Consider the following 17450-nt stretch of genomic DNA (forward strand, 5'->3'; position numbering starts at 1 on the left):
CACTGCGGCGAAAGCGACCTGCTCAGCAAAAGGAATTGAAGAAATCACATTCTGCCAACGACAGTGAAGACTTTCTCAAACGTTACGAGGTCCCAGATGGCGAAGACTTTTCTGGTGAGTTCACTTGCAAAGCTGGATTTTGGGAATGTTGCTGTGTCAAGCTTTCATTTAAAATTGAAAAATATTTTAACTACCACTAGTTTAAGGTTGAATTTTTATTTTTATTTGGTTTTGTTTGAATTCAATTAATATATTTGCATTTTCTCGTTTTCACTTGCCAGTAGATTCTGGGGGGACAATGCAGCAAAGGTCACGCTCTCTTTCTGGCACTGGTCGCTCATTAGTCGGATCATGGCTTCGTTTGGACCAACCGGATGACAGCTTTTTGCTTTATTCGCACCTCACGTACGTCACGCTGCCATGGCATCACATAATCACTGGTGAGCTTGTAATTCATCGTTTTGCAATGACAGCTTCCTGCTTGTGTTGTGTAATTTTCTTATCAAGACCTATTTTTAAGATGAGACGATCATGATGTGTGCACGTAACACCATGGTCAACAAGCATTCTGAGTATTGCGCTGCAATACATGTCCCCTACCAAAGTTCAAAGTGCCATAACTTTGTCAAAAATGATCGAATATGCAAATTTATGCACGGTTGATGCTGGTTTTCAAACTTGATCTGCGTTATGCTGAGACACGTGTGTACAAAATTTTGTTTTAATCAGCCAATGTTTGGTGGTTATCGCACGAAACCAAAGTGTGACAGACGAACCTCATTAAATATGCAAATTTATGCACGGTTGAATGTGGGCGCGGATGATGTGAGACCGGGTTATCCTGACCGGGTTATCCTGACCGGGTTATCCTGACCGGGTTATCCTGACCAGGTTATCCGCAGACCGTGGAAGCTAGGTTACTTCTGACGCATACTGTGTATACTGCTAAGACTAGGAGGGCAGAGTATCAGATACATATTTAAAGAAGTATTCACGCAGATTATACGCACAGAAGCATATGGTAAAGTGACACTCCAACCTCCCTCGATGTATTGTTGATTTATTGGTAAACTATGTGAATTCAATGTATTCTTGCCTGATATGAAGAATTGTGTCAATGGAAACAAAATTCAGTGAAAACGTTTTTGACTTGATGCTTATTCTAGGAAAGCATTTTAAAGAACAGTCCACGATTACAGCATATTCTACACAAGGAATATTAACAGCTTTGACTTACCGCACTCCAAATTATAGTCCGGAAAACTGGTGGGGAAATTACCAAGGGTTATTTACCTGCAGGTTCTGAATCGTTCCCAATCACTAATTACCTCAGGACGGGCTCACCTGTGATTCGCACTCGGGACTTCGATTTATACACTCGCAGACAGGTCAGCAGAAGCACGACAAAATACGTTTTTTCAAGATCAATGATCGATGTGTATGTATATGTTGCTCGGCTTGGCTCCGCCCCTCCTGAAAGAGCGTGCTGTGTCGCGCTTTTGACGTTCGCGAGACGAGGCTGAGGGTGTGCGTTGCGGCCTGAGGAGAACTCTAGAATAAACAAAGTGCCATAACTTTGTCAAAAATGATCGAATATGCAAATTTATGCATGGTTGATGCTGGTTTTCAAACTTGATCTGAGGTATGCTGAGACACGTGTGTGTCAAGCCTCACCTCGTTGATAAGCCCGCAAGGTCGTTCCGTGCAGCGGCCTGCACGTATTGCACTGAGTGAATTATAGAAATTATTACCAACTCGCGGTCTGAGGTACTGGCGATTCAAGAGATATCCTTTTTTTTTTTTTTTTTTTAATATTTTCGTTTAACGATATGTACCAAACCACGTGCCCTATCGCAAATTCCAAAATGACATTTTTGTAGACTGACATGCTGAACAGATTTGTGAAGTTTCCCCTCGATTGGATCAAAAATGAGGGAGGAGCTCGGTTTTAAAGGTTCATGCTTAAAAACGTCATAACTCTGAAACCATATGACACATGACGTCATGCTCGCTGACTTTTTTGTTCGTCATGGGTATGCGATCCTGCCTGCAAAGTTTGGCTTCGATGTGTTCAGCTGTTGCAGAGAAAAAGGGGTTTTTCGTGTTTTCACGAAAAACAATATGGCGGCCGAACTACGTGACCTGCAACGTCATAATTACAATGAAAACATTCTACAGACCGAGTCCCTCCTACGGTGAAAATTTGATCTCAATCGGTCCAATTATTGCAGAGAAATTGGTTTTTAAGGAAATTAAAACTTAAAATGGCACTGAGTTGAGGATCATCAAAATTATCAGAATTCCCAAAGTTCAAAGTGCCATAACGTTGTCAAAAATGATCGAAACGTCGTGAAGTTCGAACTTGATCTGTAACTTATCATGAGGAAACCATGTACCAAGCTTGAAATCATTAGCTTTAAGAGTTTAGAAAAAAAGTCCGGAAAACTGTTTTTTGCGTGACGGACGGACGGACGGACTGAGGGACGGCGTGTAAACCTATCGTCCCCTCCGGTGTACACCGGTAGGGGACTAATAACTGCAGCAATGAACCTTAAATCGACTGCAACTTGCTCATTGCCTTCCTGCCAGGCTGAACAGTTTATTTTGTATCCTACTGATAGGCAGGATCTCGACCCAGACCTGAACCGAAATCGAATCATTTCGTCATTGTCACATACCCGACATCTCCATCAAATTTTGTCTGAATCCGTCCACAACGTTTTGAGATATTCTGTTCATAGACAACCAGACGGGTGAAAACATGACCTTTTTCTAACTTTGGTGCTGGAGGTAACAACCAGCTTTCCATTCCTATTTGGAGGCGATGCTCTGAGATTCAGCTCTCCTCATGCACTGATAGATTGGCAGGTCGGCAATCCTCATTGGCATTAACAGCTCATTGGCAAGAAACACAAACTCCTAAGTTACTGGCCAATACTCACAAAACCACAAATGTTTATTTAACCACATGACAATATTGCTAAATGTGCAGAAAGTCCAGCGATGACATCTACCCTGCGTTGCAGCACTATTCAGCCACAATCGTCTTTATTCAAATAGAGACTGGACAAATTCCAAATCCACATTATGTCCTCGTCCAACTTGTCAAATTGAATGGTATTCAAAATATATGCATGGCATGGTGTGAGCTACATCTTCTACCATTTGCCTGTCAAAGCACAGGAACCCAAATCACTGATGCCAAATGGACTCCAGCTTTGCATGTTTTTTGATTGGTTAGCATTTTGGCAATGTTATGTGTGTATGAGATTATACACACAGTATATGTTGTTACGTCAGGAGCCCAGCTACCGCTCCGCAAATGCCAAAATTGTTTAAATTCACGAAAATGTGTTCAGACTCGCTCTTACCATTTAGGTTTCCCAAAGATCACCCAAATGCAAGCCAAAGCTAGTGGTTGTTTGCACGGAAAGGCAAAAGGCAGGAAGAGGTTTCTTAAATGGTTTATTATATAATGACACAGACAAGGGGGATGGACAAGCCGAAACCCAGACAGATCGGGAGCATGAACTACCAATGGGGAAGGTAAGAGTTAAAAATCCGATATCAAGTACAGACGTAAAGAAATAATTGATTATGGCGCCAACATATTGGCTTCAAACCATGAAGGGGAAAACATGCGACTACTTAAGGCAGGAGCAAACTGGTTTTGGCTGCGGGATGATGTCGCACAGGCTGGCATGGTGGGGCTTGGGGAGCGATGGCGATGAAAAAGGATGTCTTTTATTTTATTTTTTGAATATAAGATCGAGGCTCGTGTAAGAGATAACATCAATCACAAAAAAACAACAAACGGACACACAAAACATACAATAAAGGGAGCGGGAGGACAAGATGGGGAGAGAGGTAAGCGCACAAGTACAACAGCAGATAATAGGGACATCGGGAGATCTGTGGGAGGGAGAGGGCGTGAGGGGTGGGGTGGGGTGGTGGAGGTATAAAACACGTGGACACTGCGAGAACTTCCAGGAAAGAAAGGTCGGTATTTCAAAAAAAAAGTGTATCTTTGGTGAATTAACGGGGGTAGAAGAGATCAAGGTTTTGGATGGGGGAAGATAAGACATGCTGGTGAACAGCTGTTTTAAAGACCTGGAGGGAGAAATGGGATTGAAGAGAATGAGGGAGTTTATTCCAGAGGTAGGAGAAAAGAGGAATGAAAGAGTGAAGGTGAGCAGAAAGTCTTGATTTCGGCAGTTTAACCATAAGAGGGTTGCTGGGAGATCTAATAATAATAATAATAATACATTTATTTTGTATAGCGCTTTTCAAGAAACCCAAAGACGCTTTGACATAGTACGTAAAACAAAGACAAAAATACATAATTAAATAACCAAACAAAGGAAGGAGAAGGAGAAGAGATGGTCAGGGGTTGAATGCGGTGTTGAACATGTGGGTCTTGAGTGATGATTTGAATGTGGTGAGTGAGGAGGAGTCTCTGATGGTTTGAGGTAGTGAGTTCCAGAGTGTGGGAGCGGCGATGGAGAAGGCCCTGTCCCCCCAGGATCTGAGTTTGGTCCAGATGAGGGGGGGGGGGGGGGGGGGGGGAGGACAGGAGGTTGGCAGCAGCAGAGCGGAGGGTGCGGGTGGGAGTGTGTCTGGGAAGGAGGTCAGTCAGATAGGATGGGGCCAGGTTATGGAGGGCTTTGTAGGTCAGGAGGAGGATTTTGTAATGGATTCTCTGGGAGATGGGGAGCCAGTGGAGCTTGTGAAGGATGGGGGTGATGTGGTCCCGGGCCCTGGAGTGGGTGAGTAGACGGGCAGCGGAGTTCTGAATGTATTGAAGTTTATTGATGATATTTGAGGGTGAACCATAGAGGAGGCTGTTGCAGTAGTCGAGACGGGAAGTGATTAAGGCGTGGATGAGGGTTTCTGCAGCTGTGGAGGAGAGGGATGGACGGAGACGGGCGATGTTTTTCAGATGAAAGAAGGCTGTCTTGGTGATCTGTTTAGTGTGTTTGTCGAAGGAGAGGGTTTGGTCAAAGATGATGCCAAGATTCCGGATGTGAGGAGAGGTGGATACTGGGATACCGTCGATGTTGAGGGTGAAGTTGTGGGTGGATTTGGTGAGCGTTTTTGGTCCAATAATGATTATTTCGGATTTATCACAGTTTAGTTTTAGTAAGTTGATTTGAAGCCAGGATTTTATTTCAGTGATGCAGTTTGTCAGGATAGAGTGGGTGACGGTGGAAATTGACTTGGCGGAAATGAAAAGCTGGATGTCATCAGCAAAGCAGTGGAATTGGAGACCATGACGACGGGTTAAGTGACCAAGGGGGAACAGGTACAGGATGAAGAGGAGGGGACCGAGAACTGAACCTTGGGGGAGGGGAGCGGTGGGGGATTTGCAGTTATTGATGGAGATGAACTGGTGCCTGTCGGAGAGGTATGATTTGATCCAAGAAAGGGCAGTGCCAGTGATGTTAAAGGTGGTTTCAAGTCGGGTAAGGAGGATGATGTGATTGATGGTGTCAAAGGCGGCGCTGAGGTCGAGAAGGATTTGAATGTTGAGGTTACCGGCGTCGGAGGAGAGGAGAAGGTCGTTTGTGATTTTGAGGAGTGCAGTTTCCGTACTGTGGTTGAGGCGGAATCCGGATTGGAATGTATCATACAGGTTATTGGCAGAGAGGTGATGTTTGAGTTGAGTGGCTACAGCGCGTTCCAAAACTTTTGACAGAAAGGGTAGGTTGGAGATGGGTCTGAAGTTATTTAGGGTGTCAGGGTTGAGTCCAGGTTTTTTCAGAATGGGGGTAACAGCAACGATTTTGAGGGATGGTGGGACGATGCCAGTAGACAGGGAGGAGTTTATCGTTGCAGTGATAAGTGGAGAGGTCAGGAAGGCAAGCCTTAACAAAGCTGGAGGGGATGGGGTCCAGAGTACAGGTGGCAGTTTTCATTCCTGTGAGTTCAGAGAGGTCAGTAGGGGAGACTGGGGAAAACTGAGATAGGGATTGGCAGGATAAGGGGGGCAGATGGTTTGAGGGGGAGCAGGTGAGGTGGTGGTTAAGCTGCTGTAGATGTTGTCTATCTTGCTTTGGAAGAATGAAAGGGAAAAAATGCAATTGTCGACTGTGAATGACTGGGTGGTGGTATCCAGGGGGGCTGAGGAGTTTGTTTATTGTGGAGAAGAGTGCTTTTGGGTTTCCAGAGCCAGAGTGGATTATTTGAGAGTAGAAGGTGGAGCGGGCGTGGGAGAGGGCATCTTTGTAGTGCTGCAGGTGGTCTTTGTAGGCTTGGGAGTGGATTGTGAGATGTTTTATTACGGAGTCTTTCAAGTTGGCGGGCACGGGTTTTCATCAGGCGGAGTTCAGGGGTAAACCATGGAGCAGAATGGGTGAAGGAAACCGTTTTTGTTTTTATAGGCGCAGGCTGGTCGAGGCAGGAGGAGAGAGTGTGGTTGTAGTAGTCAGTGAGGTCAGAGGGGCTGTGCAAATCAACGAAGGGAGAGGTGGACATCTTTTCGGAGAGGGAAGATGAGAATGAGGTAGGTGAAAGAGTTTAGCTTACGGAAGTTGATTATGCGTTTTTGCCTTGGTGCTGGGGTGGGAATGTTGATGGTCATAGTGATGGCTAAGTGATCGGAGAGGGTGAGGTCAGAGCCAGAGAGATGGTGTAGATTTAGTCCAATAGAACAGACAAGGTCCAGAATGTGACCACGGTTTTGGGTGGGAAAGGTGACATGTTGAGTGAGGTTAAAGCAATTAAGAATATCAATGAAGTCAGCAGTTATGGTGGAGTCAGTGGAGTCCATGTGGATATTGAAATCACCGAGGAGGAGGGTTGAGGGGGAGAAGGAACAGAGCTGGGTCAGAAAGTAAGAGAAGTCAGACAGGAATGATGGGTGTGGTTTGGGAGGGCGGTAGACTGCCATGACTGTGTGTAATCAGAAAGTTTAAAAGCCAGGTGTTCAAATGATGGAGCAGATGAGATGGAGATGAGGCTGGTCTTGATGTCCTGTCGGTGTATTACAGCAATTCCACCACCTCGGCCCTCCGAGCGTGGTTTATTGATGTAAGAGTAACCATTGGGTGTAGTGAGGTTGAGTGAGAGGGAGTCCAGAGGTTGTTGCCAGGTTTCAGACAAAGTCCAGTTTATTGTCCAGAATGAAGTCGTTCAAGATGTGGCTTTTATTGTTGAGGGACCGGGTATTGATCAGAGTAAGCTTCATATTGCTTTGTATGGTGCGGATGGACTCGGGTGATTTTCCCAGGGCTTGCAGACAGGGGGCGCGTTCGTGTATGTTGCTGTGATGACGTAATCGATGGGTGAGAGTGCGCTCAGCTGACCAGAGTGAGGGGATGGAGTGACCTGTCTGGGAGTAAACAAACTTGCGACCGGAGCCTCTATGGATGTATCTGGGTCGTCATAGGAGTCCGTGGTTTTTGATGACAGAGATGCATGGCGGAGTGGAGTGGAGTGGAGTGGTTGTTGAGTTGAAGAAGCCTAGCGGCGGAGTACCTCAGTGCCATGCCAGGCAGACGCGAAGGGGCACAAAGCCCGGAGAGGTCAGCCAGCAGCCGCAGGCTGGCTGACCAACGCGCCAGGCACAACAGGCTGATCCAGAGCACGACACGCGAGGGGGGTCGAGGAATGAAGATGAGCAGCCCGAGGACCAATAGAGAGCCAAGGACGAGCAAGCCGAGAGCCGAGGAGGCAGCCGGGCAACAGCCAGCGAGTGTCCTGCAGCTCGACGACCGCAGCGGTGGCCAACAGGGAGCCAGCCAGCCGTCCAGGCAACCCACAGGAGAGCAACCCAAGAAACAAAAGGCAGGACAGGTGTGAGATGCCCGGGAGCGGGCAGGAGGCAACGGCAGAAGAGCAGGACAGGTGAAGCCGGGAGGATCAAGGAGAGAGCAGACCCGTCGGCCAAAAAGCCGCCAAGAGTACTAGAAAAGTGCGACTTGTTGGAATATTGGGGGGGGACAGAGCACAGGCAGAGCTGGGGGAGCAAGGCCGGAGAGGAGTCGGTAGAAGAGCGAGTGAAAGGCCCTCGGAGTCAACTTCATCACAGGAAATTCCAATGATTCTGAACGCTTTGGTTTCAACAGCGTGAAGCTGAGCTAGGTGTGAGGCAGGAGCACCAGCCCAGATGGGAGAGCAGTATTCCATTGAGCTGCGGATGAAAGCCTTGTATGTGGTGAGGAGCTCAGGTGTGCCAAGGAAGGACTTCGCACGACGGAGGATGCCCAGTCGGCGACTGGCTTTGGAGGCCAGCTTGGAAATGTGGTTTTCCCAGGAAAGATCATGCCAGATAGTGAGACTCAAAAGCTTGAGTGATAGAACTTCTTGGAGAGGGTCGTTGAGAAAGTAGATGGGAGGGTTGGCCAGTCGGTCTTTTCGGAGAGACAAAGTAAGAGGGAGAGATTTGTCAGGATTGAAAGACATGTTCCATTTGTTTGACCAGTCTGTGATTTTGTCCAGGTCTGCAGAGTGTTCTCCTCTTGTGTCCAATGTAATCTGCCGTGTGAAATGTGAATGCGCACGGCCTTTTCCTCCTCTGTGACTGCCTTCATGGGTGGCGGGTCCCGTTATTGGCCACCTGTGGATGGTGCCATCGGCCATGCCGTCCCACCCAAAGGGGTGGGCCCATGGTATTGCTCCACCCTTGGCCAGGGCTCCTTAGCTTACTATAACATCCCGAATGGCCTCTGTTAATGCACATTCACAATGCGTCGTGCTTTGCATGTGCTCTTGGCGTCAAGTCTTCACCTAGCCTCACCTGTACAAGTTTTACATGATGGAACCTTACCCTATTCTGGTCTATTATTTATTTTCTCCACCTCTGTGCATGTTTTACCACACAACTTACCTGACATATCTAATCTACTCAAATACATGGGCCATACTATTCTTACCACATTCTAGCTGTGGATCTCTCCCTGGCTTCCATGTAAAGAAAAAACACACACAAACACAGTGATCAATAAACTTTGTACAAATATTCTGGCCTTGATGTTTACCGTTTGTGAACTGCAAAACTGCCTTTCCCACATATGTTGCACAGCATCTGTACTTCTTTGAACCTTTTGAGACTCACATATTTCTCCCCAATGTAGTTCATCTATCTATAATTCCACTAATCTCTCTGTGTGTGTGTGTGTGTGTGTGTGTGTGTGTGTGTGTGTGTGTGTGTGTGTGTGTGTGTGTGTGTGTGTGTGTGTGTGTGTGTGTGTGTGTGTGTGTGTGTTTGTCTGTGACCGCTGTTTCTCGACAACCACGGGTCCGATATACTTTAAACTTGCCAGGTATATTGCTGGGGACCCGAGGATGTGCCTTTTCAAGGTTTGAAATTAATCGCAGAAGTAGTTACCGAGCTATGTCCAAAAAACGATTCAACCAATCAGAGAGCAGCGAGCTATCACGTGTGCCGAACGTGGCGAACACACTCTGCCTCGGATGGCACATTTGAGAGCGTATTCATTTATTTCCCGTCGGCAAACTATGTTGGCGCTATGTTGGCGTTAAACGATGTTTTAAAACTAATTAAAACTAATTTGCGATTCTTTCGCTTTCCTGCGATATGCGACCTTCCGGAGCTCCTGTGAGAGCGTGCGCCATTACGGATAGTACGGGTACGGGCATGCCATATGTTGGCGTTAAACTATGTTTTAAAACTAAATGTAAATAGAGGGGGGGGGGGGGGGGGATTGTCACTGTACTCGCAAGCCGTTCGCCGTTCGCTTTGGCGTTGCGAATGGACCAAAACATTTCATGGACCAAACCATTTCATGTAAAGCGTTCGCCGTTCGCTTTGGCGTTGCGAATGGACCAAAACATTTCATGGACCAAACCATTTCATGTAAATAGAGGGGGGGGGGATATAATTTTAGATATATATATAGTACGGGCATGCCCTAGTTATATATAAATTCAATACCATTACAGTGCATTTACAACTAATTGTGGACACGTTAAGGACCCACCCATGCACTTTGCTGCTTTAACTTTTTTTTTTTTAAACGCTGGACAGATGCAAATGTGTAATTACCTTGTGGCAGAATGAAATTTACATAAAGCACCGTTCACTTTTAGAAAAAGCAACTTTTTTGGAATCTTGTCCAATTTCTTTTTTTTTTGGAAATAAAGTTGAGGCTTGTGGAAGAGTGAGAAGGCAGAACAGAATGTGCAAAGCAGGTAAATGCACCAACAGAATGGTAGAGGGACGTATGGAGGAAGAATGATAGGAAGGACAGTGGGAGGAAGACTTAGGGTAAACAAGTTCAAATGCAGGGAAAGAGAATGATTACGGATGGGGGATGACATGCGGAGGTGGTAACCAGCCCTATTGAAGCCCTGGAAGGAAGACTATGACCGAACTGACGAAGGAAGTTTGTTTTACAGATGAGAAAAAGGAACAAAGTGAGCCTAGATTTTAGGAGTTTCACCAGAAGTGGGTTATCAGACTGTTGTACAGGCAAAATAAGATGGGGGTAGGGGGGGGGGGGGGAATAAAGCACGGAAATGGCAGAGTGCAAGACAAGAAAAGAGGCAGTGGATGGGAGGTGATTCACCGATTGAAATGCAGGAGTAACAAGTCGAGAGATTCTCCTTCAACTTGAGATCTATGATGTTGGTTGTTCTCCACAGCACAGAGATGTTTAAGGTGTGAGGCAGAGGTGCCAGCAATACTCATGCTGCAGATGAAGGCTTTGCAAGTTGATAAAAGTTAAGATTTGTCAAATAAAGACTTTGCCTGATGGAGGATGCCATCAGCAGCTGGCATTGGAGGCCAACTTGGATATCTGGTTTGCCCAAGAGGTGATGGGACAAAGGATCGAGGGATTTCTGGTAATTAAGGAGGTAGATGACGAGAGGCTCCAGCAAAGTCTTTTTAGAGAGACAGATTTGTCATGGTTGAGACAGCCCAAGTGATAGACTAGCTCCTGATTCTATCAGGATCTGAAAAAGATAAGTGGCGGTCAGCAAAAATATGGATTATTTTTCCAGAGAATCAGAAAGATCACTTGAGATGAACAGGTAGGACCGGGCCAAAGATACTGATTTGGGACACTTCAGCCTCGAGCAGGAGAGGACTATAAAATCCTGTTGAGAGCCACGTGCTGACTGAGCAGAGGTAGTTAGTAAATCATGAGGAAATGGCTTTTGATGCTGCAGGCAGGGTTTAAGGAGTAAAGTGAGATGCAGGCTCCATTGGTCAATATAATCAGAGATGACCCTGATCTCTTCTGAGATTGAGGGCATCCATTCATTGTTTGGAGAGCAGAAGCAATGTCCAAGTTGGAGTGATCAGGTGTAAATCCAAACAAATGATTTGAGATCTGACTGTTGGTGAAAAGGAAGGATTTGACATCTACTGAAATGATGAATTCCATGACGCTGCTTGTAATTGCATGGGCCTGTGGTTAACTGACAACTGTGGTATGCAGTGCACTTTGTTCGTTTTAGGTTATATGTTGCACTGTTAATGTTGATCCATTAAGTTCATATTGAACCTGAGGCTACTGGTTGCATCTATGCTGAGAGTGCAGCTCTGCTGCTGATGCGGTGCCTTCTGTAGGTTAGAGCAGGAATTTGGCTATGGTGCTTCCAATCGCTAGCTTACTCTGACCGTTGGATCTTGTGTCCATCAACTAATGCTGGCAGACAATGCCCAGTTTAATGGCCACGTGAGGGATGGCACACACCTGCGAGACTCCAGGATGAGTTGCTGGGCTGAGATTTGAACTTAGGCTAGATGGTTGACGTGAGTATGCATATCATGAGGCCCTCTTGCCAGCCCAACTTCATGATGCCATTTCAAGTTAAAGATTTGAAAATGGAAAAACGACAAAAAGCACATGGTCAAAATTTAATCACTTTCCTTGACTCAGCAGGCAATAATTCCACATTTCAACCTATCTTTCAATGATGAGTGCAGACTACTTTTCCACTATTTTGATGGGTCTACTCTATACCATATGCAAAATTAACACTTCTGCAAAATATCTTCATTGGTTAAAAATATCATTTTAAATCAGTTTGCACCTTTCCGTCATCTTATTTGTGCTCAAGTTTTCTACATTTAAGATTGAGTAAATTGCTTTTGGTTGTCAATGCAGTTGTTCCATTTACCATTGTTCACAATTTCCTTTTTTATATATTCCACCACAATTGTATATCTAACCCGCAAACGTCTAACAGTAAATCTCACCAAACTCTTGTGATATTGTTTTGCAGACATATTGGAGGCCCGCCAGAAAGCAATCCTCATGGCTCACTGAACGGTGGTAGACACAAAATGGATTCTTCATACTCTGTAGTGTTGCAATTTAGCCAAAGTGCCTACATTTTTCTACATGTTTGAGTTGTTGAAAAGCTGTAGAAGCTGCATTCTGCAGGTTATGTGAAGAGCAGCTTTCTTTAACCCAAAACAGCTTCTGCGCTGTCTTTCACAATGGTGGCGAACCAATGTCTACAAAATCTGGAAATTACTACAGCAACTACCACAAATGGGTTCATCACCACCCTCACATCAAAATGCTTCTCAAAGAACCACGTGGCATCGTATAGCAATTATTGTATAATTTAGACTAGTTGCAGAAGTGTAAATTTAGCAATACTACGAGATAACATTTGTTGTGCTGTGTTCTGTACTTTCCATTTTGCATGAACAGTTTCAGCAAGGCCAACTGAATTTTCTTCCATTTAATAAGTTAGTAAAAGGTTTTGATCAACCTTAGGATGTTGTGATTTGAAAATTATGCTGGATGCTGTAAAATGACTGGTCTCACCAAAAATGAGAAAATGAATTTGATATTTTCTTTGAAACGGAAAAAAAAAAAAAAGGTGAGAAACTGTCATCCTCAAACAAACGCTTTTACAAATGGCACTTTTTGAATTTAAAAATAATAATAAAAAAAATGCACTGCACATACTAGTCAGAGTTTACACAATTGTACCTGAATTTACAAATGTGGTTAGCTTCAGATTATACATTGAATGGTAAATTTAAATAACTCTCAGAGCACTGATGCAGTCTCTGAAAAAGAGGCAAAGTTGATCTGTGCAACTGCCTTGAAGCTGTTTTGATCACATGTATCCCATTAAATATAATAGTACAGCGGGTAAGCTAACCTATTGTGCATTTTTAAAATAAAAGCACCAATTTTGGCACAGAGGTAGACCAATATATTATGAACAAATTTGGATGTGGAGCCATCGCCCAACTGCCCCCTGGCGGCCGTGGCGGCCATTTTCCAAAATGGCCGCCAGCAGACACCCAAAAGACACACAGAAGTTAGATAAAGTTTGCTGCTGAAGGTTTTAGTGAATGTTTATTGAATGTTTTGAATCAAGACATGCCAGATAGCTCTTAGTCACATTTTGGGAGATGCTGCTGATATTAATTAACATATTTAGGCTAATTGCAGATGAAATGGTGACAAGGAAACCCATGATCAGGCATTAAATGCTGACATTCCTTGTGAATAGGCTAGATTCATTTAAGTTGTGGAAATGTTATCTGACCTTCTTCCTCTGTCTGTCAATAGCTATTCATGGACACTGCCCATGCCAATTAAGATGCCAATTGACAAAATTATTAACACAATTATGCTAATTACATCGATAATACAACAACAATAACAGAACCAGATAGTGATAATTATGGTGGCTTGCTCTCATCAGATAAATCCTGGGCAAGTCAAATGTTATACTTCTGTGGTCGAGGGACACTACTACATTTAATTATCATGTTAATTAACACATAATCTGCTAAATGCAATATGCAGATAAGTTAACTGTTTTACAGTACCTGTGTACTGTCTGGAACAGTTCAGAATCTTCATCTTAAGTTTGCGAGTTCAGTTCTGAGAGCACTCCCCATCGCAAGCACACAGTGGTGTGCATTCCAGACTGGCCTTCTTCACTTGCACCTCTTGATGCAGTCCCTCTGGCATTTGCAGGAGACGAGCTCCCGGCAGACCTTGGATGCCTCGGGGAGCGTTGTCCAGAGAGGTTCGTACATGTCGCTGGTCTTGATCCAACCCCAGTCGGTTGGTGATGGCAATGTTGGTGCAGGAACCAGGGCCTGACCCCAGACATGTCCACCCTGGTATATTGCTCGTCGGACGTGCTGCTTCAGGGCTGCACTTGTTGGTGGGATCAGCTGGACATTGCTCTTCTTTGCAAACAGTTTGCGGCGTGCCTTGTCGATATCGGTTGCGGTGCTTGTTCTGTCGTAAAGCAGGATGACGAACATCTCGATGGTGTGCATGGCATCTTCATCAATATGATCCGGTGCAGTGGAGAGGTCAGTGAGTGTCTGGGTCAGCTGAGGTAGAGCTGTCCACACTGCCCATGCTGTCCTCTTGCCATGTCTGGCGAAGCAGGAGACCGTATCGCAGCCCGTCAAAGCATGAAACATCGGTAGTGCCTGTGCTTTCTCAGGGCCCAGAGCCCGCGCCATCTCATGGGCTGCCGAGAACCGGAAAGCCTTGCCCGTGCCGAAGGACACCCACACTTCGGCTTCCTCCTCCAGGGTGCGTGCCAGAGCCACTGCCAGGACAACATCAGTGTCAACTGTGTGGATGAGGATCTTCTTGTGGCCATTGTGAGCAGCGTGGGCGGCATGCAACATCATGCGGCTGTCGGCTTCTTCGTGGTTGCAAGGAGCCAGGGCTGCAGTATCTAGGAGCGGTGGCTTGCTCAAGACATCATCTCCTTCAGTGATGACCAGCTCCTTGTCTGCAAGCTGGAATGAGTCGTGGAGGACGCCAGAGAGGAAGCTGAACAGCTCAGTCTTGTTCTCGTCGAATCTGAGGAAGCTGGCCCAGTTCCTGGGGATCGTTGCACCACCCACCACCCGTCTTCTCACCCCTTTTCCGCGCTTGGCTTTTGCTGTACCCTTCAACGAGTCTGTATTGTAGCGGTCCCATACCAGGTCCAGTCGCGTGGCTTGATGGAGTTTTGAGAGTATGTAGGGCACAAGACCTGCTGTGCATACTCGTTGAAGCTTTTTGCTGTAGCTGGCTTCAGCATCTGGATGATGACCTCTCCATCTAGCACAATGCAGCTGGTTGGAGGAACCTCAGACTTCAGCTGACTGAGGTCTACAAGACAAGCGAGAAGATCACTCTTGACACCCAGCTGGATGCCACCGCCAGCTGATAGTGCAGGGGGGCAGGCTTGGTTTTCATGTTGGAAGAATTCCTCTAGATTCCCATCCCGGTTCTGGCACCCGATATACAGACGAGAGAACAGGTCCACGTCATTCTTGAGGGATTTCATCTGCTGCTTGCCCTTTCCCGGAGGTTTTGAAGCAGGCTGACCGAAGATTTTCAGCTTGTTTCTGTGGATGGCATCTCCTATGGGTTTCGTTCTCTCCACCAGGCGTTCTGACGAAGTTGTCAAACTGCAGCTGACCCACTTCGTGTGCATGACGGAGGGCGTCTACAGCTCCAGGTGGCGCGATCTCCTTGGTGTCGAGTACCAGCAGATCTCGACTCTCCTCTTCAGATGGATTCCCGAAGTCTTCCATCACGTTGACCATCGACTGTACATCTTTCAGGAAAGCAGTCTGCACACTTGCTGACTGGTCATGGTGCCTTGTGGTCTGTTCCCCGGATCAGTTTCATCGTGGAACTGTTCGATGAGCGTGGCAACCTCTGGTCCTGCCACCATCCACCGTCGTAGAGCGCTGGGGTTGTCAGTCAGGCCCACTGCACCTCCATCTCCTTTGATGGCAGCATTGTTCTGCTCGTGGGCCTGATCGACGGGGATGGCGGAGAACGACCTGTTCGTCTTCTGGACGGTGAAGTTCGCAGCTCAGAATTCCTGGGCTATTTCAAGGTGTGTCGTCGGCAGTTCCACCATGTCTCGCAGATGCACTGGAATCCAGCGCGCGTAGTTGGTGTGATCCAGGGCATGGAACCACACTGCTAGTTCTGGCAGGGCATCTAGGTACATCACAAACGATGCTTGGCGCAGAGAGCGCACGTACACCAGGACCGCCACCTCCAGTTGCAGGACAGTTGCCCAGTAGTCGAACTGGGGGCAGGTCTCCGCTTTTTGCTGGCACCAATCGTCGAACTCCAGCTGCTCGTTGCATGTGTCACCCAGCTGGTCAATGTAGTGGTTGTAGGCGTGCTGCTGCAGGGTGAAGAGGGCTGCTGCTGTCACTTGATGAGCCCTCCTGGTTCGACTGACATGGGATGCCCGCAGGAAGGAGTCCGCTGTCCCACATGGCGGCCATTTTGGAAAATGGCCGCCACGACCGCCAGGGGGCAGTTGGGCGATGGCTCCACATTCAAATTTGTTCATAATATATTGGTCTACCTCTGTGCCAAAATTGGTGCTTTTATCAAAAAAATGCACAATAGGTTTGAATATCCTAGGTAAACCGCCCCACTATAAGGGGTATACTACCATCTCATACCGACTTGTCACCACCCCCATTGACCTCACTTGTAGGTTGCCATATTCTTTAGTGTTAAACTATGTTCATTACCTTTTCACCTCTTCCACAAGCCTTGGTGTTAGCATGAGTTTATTTTAAAAAGAAAAAAAAAATTTGTACACAACATTTTCAGCTTTCAAATCTTGCTATTCAAAAACAAACTCCAATGTGATGTTTCATGTGATAAGCAGCAACAGCCTTGCCCCAACAATTAAGCATCAAAGTTTCGTTGATTACAAAGACTAACATCATGGATGGTTGTTCAGAAAGTTGATTTTAACTATCAATAAATTTCAAGAAAAGCAGCTTTGAAAGTTTTCATGAAAATGGTTGAGTATGTTAATGGGGTCAGTCGGGTAACGGCAACCAAACTTTGGCCAAAGCAACAAACAAACAAACATAAGTAATTAAACCTTTCAAAGTCATTTAACGAAAAGCTAAAATTTAACTTTTTAAAATGTCCTTTTTCTCTGTGATAAGTTGATGGAGCTCATCGGCTTCCTCTGCCGTTTTGACTCGAATGAGCATGGACACCGATGCACCTTTCTCATCAATAGGTGGGTTTGGAACACAGACGATGAGTACGTTGTTCTTGCCCGTACGTGAACACGGTAAGGAGCTCTGCAGTATGATGTTCAACAGCACATTTCCTGCAATACCAACAACCACAGAATGCAGCAGTTTGAGACAAAGTAAAAACAAAATCATTTATTTGTGAATTGGATAAGTCTGCTTCAGAAACCAATAGTCAGCATATATCAGATGGCACTGTTGGAATTTAAATATTGATTTATCAAGCATGTTGTTGCAAATCGGTTTTCATTTCATGGAACACCTTACCCCACAGTATTTTTTATTTTATTTTTTTTGTTTTGTATACAAGATCGAGGCTCGTGAAAGAGCGAACATTAATCACACAGAAAGACGGACACACAAAACAAATAACATCGGGAGCGGTAGACAAGATGGGGAGAGAGGGGGAAGGACACAAACACAACATTTGAGAGCAGGGACCGAGAGACATGGAGACATCGAG

At 45.8% G+C, this 17450-nt stretch overlaps 2 protein-coding genes across 5 annotated transcripts in view; one reads left to right on the forward strand and one right to left on the reverse strand.

Moving 5' to 3' along the window:
- The window catches only part of KIAA0930 (KIAA0930 ortholog), a 121245-nt gene extending 108357 nt beyond the window's left edge, over positions 1-12888 (forward strand). For 2 of the 3 annotated variants that reach the window (XM_068118978.2, XM_068118969.2), the window contains 3 exons: positions 1-114; positions 282-440; positions 12196-12888. In XM_068118978.2, the coding sequence (XP_067975079.2) occupies positions 1-114; positions 282-440; positions 12196-12239 (317 nt within the window). In that variant the 3' untranslated portion in view covers positions 12240-12888. The remainder of the gene's footprint in view (positions 115-281; positions 441-12195) is intronic. The other variant, XM_068118987.2, reaches the window with a different exon arrangement.
- Positions 11814-17450, reverse strand: part of NUP50 (nucleoporin 50) — a 62741-nt gene continuing 57104 nt past the window's right edge. For both annotated transcript variants that reach the window (XM_078777537.1, XM_068118958.2), the window contains exon 8: positions 11814-17064. In XM_078777537.1, coding sequence (XP_078633663.1) covers positions 16859-17064 — 206 coding nt within the window. In that variant the 3' untranslated portion in view covers positions 11814-16858. The remainder of the gene's footprint in view (positions 17065-17450) is intronic.

The sequence above is a fragment of the Myxine glutinosa genome, chromosome 1 (genome assembly GCF_964187855.1).
Source record: "Myxine glutinosa chromosome 1, kmMyxGlut1.1, whole genome shotgun sequence".
Lineage (NCBI taxonomy): Eukaryota > Metazoa > Chordata > Myxini > Myxiniformes > Myxinidae > Myxine > Myxine glutinosa.